This window comes from Chiloscyllium punctatum, unplaced genomic scaffold, assembly GCF_047496795.1.
Source record: "Chiloscyllium punctatum isolate Juve2018m unplaced genomic scaffold, sChiPun1.3 scaffold_990, whole genome shotgun sequence".
Taxonomy (NCBI): Eukaryota; Metazoa; Chordata; class Chondrichthyes; order Orectolobiformes; family Hemiscylliidae; genus Chiloscyllium; species Chiloscyllium punctatum.
In genome coordinates this window covers 14,231-23,999 of record NW_027310724.1, presented here as the reverse complement: position 1 = coordinate 23,999, position 9,769 = coordinate 14,231, and the positions used below count along the sequence as shown (strand labels likewise).

Below are 9,769 nucleotides of genomic sequence, written 5' to 3'. Positions count from 1 at the left end.
AGGTTTGTAGGGTGGAAGGTGAGCACCAGGGGCGTTCTGTCCTTGTTACGGTTGGAGGGGTTGGGGTCTGAGGGTGGAGGTGCGGGATGTGGACGAGATGCGTTGGAGGGCATCTTTAACCACGTGGGAAGGGAAATTGCGGTCTCTAAAGAAGGAGGCCATCTGGTGTGTCCTATGGTGGAACTGGTCCTCCTGGGAGCAGATACGGCGGAGGCGGAGAAATTGGGAATACGGGATGGCATTTTTGCAAGAGATAGGGTGGGAAGAGGTGTAATCCAGGTAGCTATGGGAGTCAGTGGGTTTGTAAAAAATGTCAGTGTCAAGTCGGTCGTCACTAATGGAGATGGAGAGGTCCAGGAAGGGGAGCGAGGTGTCAGAGATAGTCCAGGTAAATTTAAGGTCAGGGTGGAATGTGTTGGTGAAGTTGATGAATTGCTCAACCTCCTCGCGGGAGTACGAGGTGGCGCCAATGCAGTCATCAATGTAGCAGAGGAAGAGGTGGGGAGTGGTGCCGGTGTAATTACGGAAGATCAACTGTTCTACATAGCCTACAAAGAGACAGGCATAGCTGGGGCCCATACGTGTGCCCATGGCTACCCCTTTGGTCTGGAGGAAGTGGGAGGATTCAAAGGAGAAATTGTTAAGGGTGAGGACCAGTTCGGCCAAACGAATGAGAGTGTCAGTGGAAGGGTACTGTTGGGGACGTCTGGAGAGGAAAAAACGGAGGGCTTGGAGGCCCTGGTCATGGCGGATGGAGGTGTAGAAGGATTGGATATCCATGGTGAAGATGAGGCGTTGGGGGCCAGGGAAACGGAAGTCTTGGAGGAGGTGGATGGCGTGGGTGGTGTCTCGAACGTATGTGGGGAGTTCCTGGACTAGGGGGGATAGGACAGTGTCGGGGTAGGTAGAGATGAGTTCAGTGGGGCAGGAGCATGCTGAGACAATGGGTCGGCCAGGGTGGTCAGACTGAGAAATCAGAGCCATAGAGATGTACAGCACGGAAACAGACCCTTCAGTCCAATTCGTCCATGCCGACCAGATATCCCAACCCAATCTAGTCCCATTTGCCAGCACTTGGTCCATATCCCTCTCACCCTTTCCTATCCATATAACCATCCAGATGCCTTTTTAATTGCAGTAACTGTACCAGCCTCCACCATTTCTTGGCAACTCATTGTACACACACACCACCCTCTGTGTGAAAAAGTTGCCCCTTAGGTCCTTTTGGGCTTAATTCTATGCCAGTTACCGGGCAGAGATGCCGATGTGCTCTGGGGCCAGATCTGCCCTGGAGACTGTGGCAACGTGTTGCTGCTGCTGCCGCCCCTCGCAATGGCGGCCCAGATGCCCACAAAGCAGGCCTTGGATCACCAGCCTCAGCCGGGAGTCAAAGCTCTTCTGCAGGTGTTTGTAGATGATGGGCAGCGCGCAGGAGCTGAGGTAGGCTAGCAGCTCACTGGCCCCTCTCAGGAAGTGAAGCAGCTTGGGAAAATGGCGATCGCCCTCACTTCGGGTGACAAAATGGGCAGTGCTGACCAGGAGGGTCAGGTAGTACGGCAACCAGAGGGCAAAGTGCGTCGAGACAGTGGCCAGGAGAAGTTCCCGGATGCAAGGGTCAAGCCACGAGGATTCGGCAAGCCGATAGGGACCTCCCTTACGGGGGCAGAGGATTAGCCAGAGGGCGTAGCTCACACCAGCGATGGGGGCCAAAAGGCCAGTGAAGACCATAATGGCGTCGCCCAGCTCCTTGGTCTGCAGCTGCGAGCAGTCGTCGAGCTCCTCAGAGATCTTGCTGCAGACGTAGAACAGGAGGGAGGAGAAGCTGGCCAGAGCAGCCCCACCCCACACGAAGCTGCAGACGTGCCTGGTGTTGTACGCGCTCGACATGTAGGTGTGTGGCAGCACCCGCTCGATGGAGCAGTCCAGGCTCAGCAATGTGACGGAGTAGGTGCTAACCAGAGCCGCCGTGTTGAACAGGATAAAGGAGGCCATGCACAGCTCCCTGCCGAAGGTCCACACCGGCCACAGGAGGTGATCAGGTCCCAGGAGCTGCAGAAAAGCCACCAGGTTCAGGATGAATCCTGCCAGTGCCATATTGGTGAAGTAGACGTCGGGCATGAGGATGGACAACTTGTGGCGTAGATTGACAACGAGAACCAAGCCATTGAGGATAAGGCCCAGGGGGAAGCCAACGACGAGGTAGGCTGTTGAGGCAATGGATAGGACCAGGCCCACTCTCTGGCAGGGGTCAGCTTGACAGAACGTGCTGTTCAGCCCAAAGTTGCCTTGGATACAACTCCACATTGCAATGAGGTTGTAGCCTGGAGACCAACAGAGGCTGGGACGGTGAGCAAGGCAAGGTTTACCCCTTCACAAGGAAACGTCTGTATTGTTGACGGATATGACGAGAGCTGCCATCTTTCTCAATTTCTGTAAATAAGATTTTATAAACAAATTAGAACTGTAATTTGTTGATCATTAAGATGTTGCCCTCTCATTACCAAAGAATTTAGATAAATGCAAGGTGCTGATTTTGGAAAGGCAAATCAGAGCAGGATTTTTATCCTTAATGGTAAGGTCCGAGGGAGTGTTGCTGAACAAAGAGACCTTGGAGTGCAGGTTCATAGCTCCTTGAAAGTGGAGTCACAGGTAGATAGGATAGTGAAGGAAGCATTTGGTATGCTTTCCTTTATTGGTCAGAGTAATGAGTACAGGAGTTGGGAGGTCATGTTGTAGTTGTATAGGACATTGGTTCAGCCACTATTGGAATATTGCGTGCAATTCTGATCTCCTTCTTATCGGAAAAATGTTGTGAAACTTGAAAGGGTTCAGAAAAGATTTACAAGGATGTTGCCAGGATTGGAGGGTTTGATCTACAGGGAGAGGCTGAACAGGCTGGGGCTGTTTTCCCTGGAGCGTCGGAGGCTGAGGGGTGACCTTATAGAAGTTTACAAAATTATGAGGGGCATGGATAGGGTAAATAGACAAGGTCATTTTCCCAGGGTGGGGGAATCCAAAACTAGAGGGCAAAGGTTAAAGGTGAGAGGGGAAAAATTCAGAAGGGACTGAAGGGGCAACTTTTTCACGCAGAGGGTGATACATGTATGGAATGAGCTGCCAGAGGAAGTGGTGGAGGCTGGTACAATTGCAGCATTTTAAAGGCATCTGGATAGGTATATGAATAGGGAGGGTTTGGGCCAAATACTGGCAAATGGGACTAGATTGGGTTGAGATATCTGGTCGGTATGGACGAGTTGGACCGAAGGGTCTGTTTCCCTGCTGTATATCTCCATGTCTCTATGACTGCTCCTCAGAGGGGTCTCATAGATACGAGTCCTCATTGATTCCTTCTCCCTCCAGGCTGCTCACCCGTATAGACACCCCCCGCAAACCCCCAAGACCCTGTCTGACAACCTAAGCTGGAGCTTTAACTAAAATAAAAGTATTGACTACATAGAAACAAGCCATTCAGCCCTACTTGTCCTTGCTGGTGTTTATAGAGCTATACAGCATGGAAACAGACCCTTCGGTCCAACTAATCTGTGCCGACCATGTTCCCAAATTAAACTAGTCCCATTTGCCCATGTTTGGCCCATATCTCTGTGAACCTTTCCAGTTCATGTACCTGTCCAAATGTCTTTGTAACTGGACCTGCATTCCACCACTTCCTCTGGCAGCTCGTTCCACCTGCCAGTCCCTGTCTGGGTAAAAAGGTTTCCCCTCATGTCCTTACTAAATCTTTCTGCTCTCACCTTACAAATATGCCCCCTAGTTTAGAACCTCTCCCACCCTAGTGATAAGACCTTACCTATTTACCTTAGCTAAGCCCCTCATGAATTTATAAACCTCTGTAGGGTCACCCCTCAGCCTCCTACGCTCCAGTGAAAAAAGTCCCAGCCTCTCTTTATAACTCAAACCCTCTGTTCCCACCAACATCCTGATAAATATGTTCCAAACCTTCTCCAGCTTAATAAAGTTCTGATTAACGTGTTGGAACAATTCAAGGGAACAGCTTAAATGAATTTATTCAATATCTACTCCATCCTCCACCGATGCTCGGTAGCAGCAATCTACAAGATGCTCTTCAGGAATTCACCAAAGTTCGTTATGCTCTACGTGAGCATTTTTCCTTCATCAAACTAGCCTCCTATTCTCCACTTCCTCATTTATTTACTCTTTTTGTTATCTAGTCATGGGATGTGGCTGTCACGAGCTGGACCAGCGTTTATTGCCCGTCCCTAGTTGCCCCTTGAGAAGGTGGGGGTGAGCTGCCCTCTTGAACCGCTTGCAGTCCATGTGCTGTGGGTAGACCCACAATGCCCTTAGGGAGGGAATTCCAGGATTTTGACCCAGTGACACTGAAGGAATGGCGATACATTTCCAAGTCAGGATGGTGAGTGTCTTGGAGGGGAACTTGTAGGGGCTGGTGTTCCCCTTGTCCTTCTAGATGGAAGTGGTCATGGGTTTGGAAGGTGCTGTCTGAGGATCTTTGGTGAATTTCTGCAGTGCATCTTGTATATAGTCCACACTGCTGCTACTGAGCGTCGGTGATGGAGGGAGTGGGTATTGAATAAATTCATTTAAGCTATTCCCCTGAATTGTTCAAACACTTTAATCAGATCACCCCTGATTATCATACAGTTACAGTATGTTCTTGTGACCTACTCTCAGCATTTAACCATTTAATTAGAACTAGGAGCGGGAGGAGGCCATTCAGCCCCTCGAGCCTGCTCCGCCATTCAATACAATCATGGCAGATCTCATCTTAGTCTCAACTCCAGTCTGCCCACTCTCCATAACCCTTTAATATGTTTGGAATGAGCTGCCAGAGGAAGTGGTGGAGGCTGGTATAATCACAACATTTAAAAAGCATCTGGATGGGTCTATGAATAGGAGGGGTTTAGAGGGATATGGGCCAAGTGCTGGCAGTTGGGACTAGGTTAGATCGGGATGTCTGGTGGATCGAAAGGTCAGTTTCTGTGCTGTATTACCAATTAAAAATCTGTCTCCTCCTTAAATTCACTGATCCACCGTACCCTTTGAGAGAAGCCATTCCTCCTGATCTCTGTTTTGAATCTGTCACCTCTTATCCTGAAACGGTGACTTTCCATTCCAGATTACCCCACACGAGGAAATCATTCTCTCTACATCTGTTTTGTTAGCCCCCTTTCGCATCTGATTTGACAGGTTGTTCTGTTATAACGCACGTTTTGTCAATGCAAATTCACTGTAACGCGATTGCTGAAATGGGGACACTGTTTCTAAAGCGTAACCTTGTAAAACATGTGTTGGCTGTAACACGATTACATCGCCAACAGAGTTTCACAAGAACACAGTCATCGCGGTATAAAAGAACTACCTGATAACTTCATTCGATCATCTCATTCTTCTGAACTGCAGACAGTATAGACTTTTACTGTTCAATCCTTCCTCATAAGATAAGCCCCTCACCTCTGGGCATTATTCTAGTGAATCTCTTTGTATTGGTCTGGTGACCCACACCCCCATCCAGTCCTCCAGTAACTCCCTCCTGGGATGCAATGCTCAATGTTGAACACAGAATGCTGGATTTCTAATGGGGTAAGCTCTGTGACAGGGCAGGTTGTGGTTGTTCAGGACATGTAGAGAGAATGAATCTTATAGAGTTTAATCTTACTGTGTTTTGAAATTGGCAACAAGTGAGCCATCATTAATTCCCAACGTCTTGTATCGCATGGTTTGTAAAAGCAGAGTGACCCCTCAGTTATTGTGGACACTTAATCTCTTCCTACAACATTGCCATCAACAAATTTAAAGACCGAAAGATGCTGTAAATCAGAAGTAAAAGCAGAAGTTGCTGGAAAAGCTCAGCAGGTCTGGCAACATCTGTGGACAGAAATCCGAGCTAACATTTCCGGTCTAGTGACCCTTCCTCAGAGCCCTCCATTCCTCCGTTCTGAGGAAGGGTCACCGGACCCGAAACATTAACTTTGGTTTCTCTCCACAGATGCTACCGGAGGTGCTGAGCTTTTCCAGCAATTTCTGTTTTTGGTCCTTTTGGATTGTCAGCTCTGCATTCCTGGTGGGTTCATCACACAACCTCCCAATGCCCCATCTCCCCCCTCTCCACCAATGGTCTATCCAACATCCCCATCATTGCCATAGCCTGCCTTCCTGTGGCCAATGAGAAAGTGACCAGATTATGAGCCAATCCAATGTGTCTTTACTGTTAGTCAAATATCATTTCACATCAATTCTATTGTTAGCTGTTTCCACACATTGCAAGCACTTGCTGAATAATCCCAGGTGCGCTCATAGCTACACTGACAACCAATGGCTCATTGTTGGAACTGACACGTGTTCACCCATTCTCTGCAAACAAAAAGAATATAGTTTTACCTTGTCTCTTGTTGGAAGCAACCAGGAGCTTGGGAACTCATTCGTCGTGGCAACACGTCAGCTAATTACTCCCAATTTGTCAACTAATCAGCACCCTTTAATGCTGTTGTCCTCATTTGAAATTCCGCCTTGATGTGTTTGTCCTAATAAGTGCAAGACGAAACAATTTAGTGCCAAGCATCTCTTTTCAATAAGATTCAAATAGCATTTCCCCCATACTCGGTTAATCTCACAACGATGGCAACCCGTTGCCACAATTTAAATCACACACGTTGCTCACCACAGTTTAAATAACCGTGTGTCTGTAACTCCCGAGCACACAAACCCGGTGGTGGGGGGAGGGGAGGGGGTAGAGCTGGTGATGCACATCCCCTGAATGTATAGCAAGTACTGCGGCTGGAAATCAGATACACAGTTCTCCCGAGGCCTCTGCATTCTACAGGGAAAATATCTCATCATCACTGCAACTAGTGTCACCTTTTCCTGTTTTTTTTGGCAGTTACACATCTAGTACTGTGAAAACAAACACCAGATCAGGAGATTACAACATTGCCATCAACAATTAACACTTTCCCGGTCAGGGTTTGAACATAAGAGATGTGACGTAACCAAACTGATGGATGGATGGCCGTGGATGGGGGAATGGGTGTGGGGAGGAGGGATGGGTGTGGAGGAGGGGTGGGGGGGGCAGGTGTAGGTGGTTTACTGGTACAATACGGTGGCTCAGTGGTTAACATTGCTGCCTCACAGCTCCAGGGACCTGAGTTCGATTCCCAACGTTGAGTGACTGTCTGTGTGGAGTTTGCACATTCTCCCCGTGTCTGAGCGAGTTTCCTCTGGGTGCTCCGGTTTCCTCCCACAGTCCAAAGATGTGCAGGTTAGGGTGGGTTGGCTGTGCTAAGTTGCCCATAGTGTACAGGCTAGGTGCATCAGTCATGGGGAATTGCAGGGTTACCAGGATGGCGGGGGATACTCTTCAGAAGGTTGGTATTGACTTGATGGGCTGAATGGGCTACTTCCATACTTTAGGGATTCCATGAATAATTTTGATCTCCTCATTTGAAAAAGGAGGTAAGTGTATTTGATGCCATTCAGAAAATGTTCACTTGACTCATTTCTGGGACAAGGGTTTTTTTAAATCTTATGAAGAACTTTTCCCCATTGGAATTTCGAAGGAAGAGCTGAGCATATTGGAATTTAAGGTCTTGGCCAGACTGGATAGGGTGTATCTTGGCTGGACAGGCTAGAACTAGGGGTCAAAGTGCTTCTTTTGAAGTCTGAGAGGGTCACTAACCTGTGGTCTCTTGCCCAGCCAGCAGCGGAAACTTGGCTAATAAACATTTACACGAACAGGTCCAGGCAGCAGGGAGGGGGGCGTTAGGGCCGACTGCCTGCCCCTCTTCCACAGCTACATCAGAGCCTGGGTGTCCATGGAGAAGGAGCACGCTGTGTCCACTGACACCCTGGAGTTGTTCAGGGAGAGGTGGGCGCCGCAGGGAGTGGAGTGCATTATTTCCCCGTCCAACTCTATTTTGATTTAATCCCTGCCCTCCCCTTCACTGTTTGATCACACAGCGTTGCCCTTTGATGTGAAGGGCAGTGCTTATCACTGGCCACTCGGGTGTTTCCTATCTTCCTGGTGGTGGAAATTGAATAAAGATTCGTGCACTTTGTGTCTCTCACTGTGTCTCACACCTACACACACACACACCATGGGGGCTGGGGAAAAAAATAAGCACTGCCGCAGTTAGAAGGTAGTGTGGGGATAAGGAAAAGAAAAAAGGAAAATATATATATATATCTATAAAAAACCCAAAAAGAGAATATAAAACAAGAAAAAAAGGGATATAACCAGGAGATTTAGTCTCCTCAGTTTAGGGGACTAAAATAAAATAAACATTTACACGACTGGACAGAGAGATTCACGGCAAGGGAGCCAAGGTTATGGAGCAATAGACAATAGACAATAGGTGCAGGAGTAGGCCATTCTGCCCTTTGAGCCTGCACCACCATTCAATATGATTATGGCTGATCATCCTTAATCAGTATCCTGTCCCTGCCTTATCTCCATAACCCTTGATTCCACTATCCTTGAGAGCTCTATCCAACTCTTTCTTAAATGAATCCAGAGACTAGGCCTCCACTGCCTTCTGGGGCAGAGCATTCCACACAGCCACCACTCTCTGGGTGAAGAAGTTTCTCCTCATCTCTGTCCTAAATGGTCTACCCCGTATTTTTAAGCTGTGTCCTCTGGTTCGGCACTCACCCATCAGTGGAAACATGATTCCTGCCTCCAGAGTGTCCAATCCTTTAATAATCTTATATGTCTCAATCAGATCCCCTCTCAGTCTTCTATACTGAAGGGTATACAAGCCCAGTCGCTCCAGTCTTTCAGTGTAAGGTAATCCCACCATTCCAGGGATTGACCTTGTGAGCCTACACCGCACTCCCTCAATAGCCAGAATGTCTTTCCTCAAATTTGGAGACCAGAACTGTACACAGTACTCCAGGTGTGGTCTCACCAGGGCCCTGTACAGCTGCAGAAGAACCTCTTTGCTTCTACACTCAATCCCTCTTGTTATGAAGGCCAGCATGCTATTAGCCTTCTTCACTACCTGCTGTACCTGCATGCTTACCTTCATTGACTGGTGTACAAGAATGTTCGAGGAGAAATGGAGGACAGCAGATGCTGGCGATCAGAGCTCAAAATGCCATGCACCCTAATTTTGCTCACTAACCTCCTATGTGGGACTTTATCAAAAGCTTTCTGAAAGTCCAGGTACACTCCATCTACTGGATCTCCCTCGTCCATCTTCAGAGTTACATCCTCAAAGAATTCCAGAAGATTAGTCAAGCATGATTTCCCCTTCATAAATCCATGCTGACTCTGACCTATCCTGTTACTACTATCCAGATGTGTCGTAATTTCATCCTTTATAATAGACTCCAGCATCTTTCCCACCACTGAGGTCAGACTGACTGGTCTATAATTTCCTGCTTTCTCTCTCACTCCTTTCTTAAAAAGTGGTACAACATTAGCCACCCTCCAATCCTCAGGAACTGATCCCGAATCTATCAAACTCTGGAAAATAATCACCAACGCATCCACGATTTCTTGAGCCACCTCCTTCAGTACCCTGGGATGTAGACCATCAGGCCCCAGGGACTTATCAACCTTCAGACCTAACAGTCTCTCCAACACCAATTCCTGGCAAATATAAATTCCCTTCAGTTCAGGCCCTTCAGCCACTGTTACCTCAGGGAGATTACTTATGTCTTCCCCAGTGAACACAGATCTGAAGTACCAATTCAACTCTTCTGCCATTTCTTTGTTCCCCGTAATATATTCCCCTGTTTCTGTCTTCAAGGGCTCAATTTAAGTCTTAACCAT

At 48.0% G+C, this 9,769-nt stretch overlaps 1 protein-coding gene across 2 annotated transcripts; it reads right to left on the bottom strand.

Annotated features, from left to right (window-relative positions):
• Nucleotides 1-380: 380 nt before the first annotated feature.
• Nucleotides 381-6,794, bottom strand: LOC140474414 (probable G-protein coupled receptor 146). 2 transcript variants are annotated; one of them, XM_072567694.1, is made up of 3 exons: nt 6,659-6,794; nt 6,379-6,521; nt 381-2,430 (listed from the first exon to the last, which is right to left on the bottom strand). In XM_072567694.1, the coding sequence occupies exon 3, from the start codon at nt 2,302-2,304 to the stop codon at nt 1,246-1,248; it is 1,059 nt and encodes a 352-aa protein (XP_072423795.1). In that variant the 5' UTR covers nt 2,305-2,430; nt 6,379-6,521; nt 6,659-6,794; the 3' UTR covers nt 381-1,245. The 2 variants fall into 2 exon arrangements, with proteins under 2 accessions (XP_072423795.1, XP_072423796.1); XM_072567695.1 differs by lacking the exon at nt 6,659-6,794 and having other exon boundaries at nt 6,379-6,610.
• Nucleotides 6,795-9,769: the final 2,975 nt, after the last annotated feature.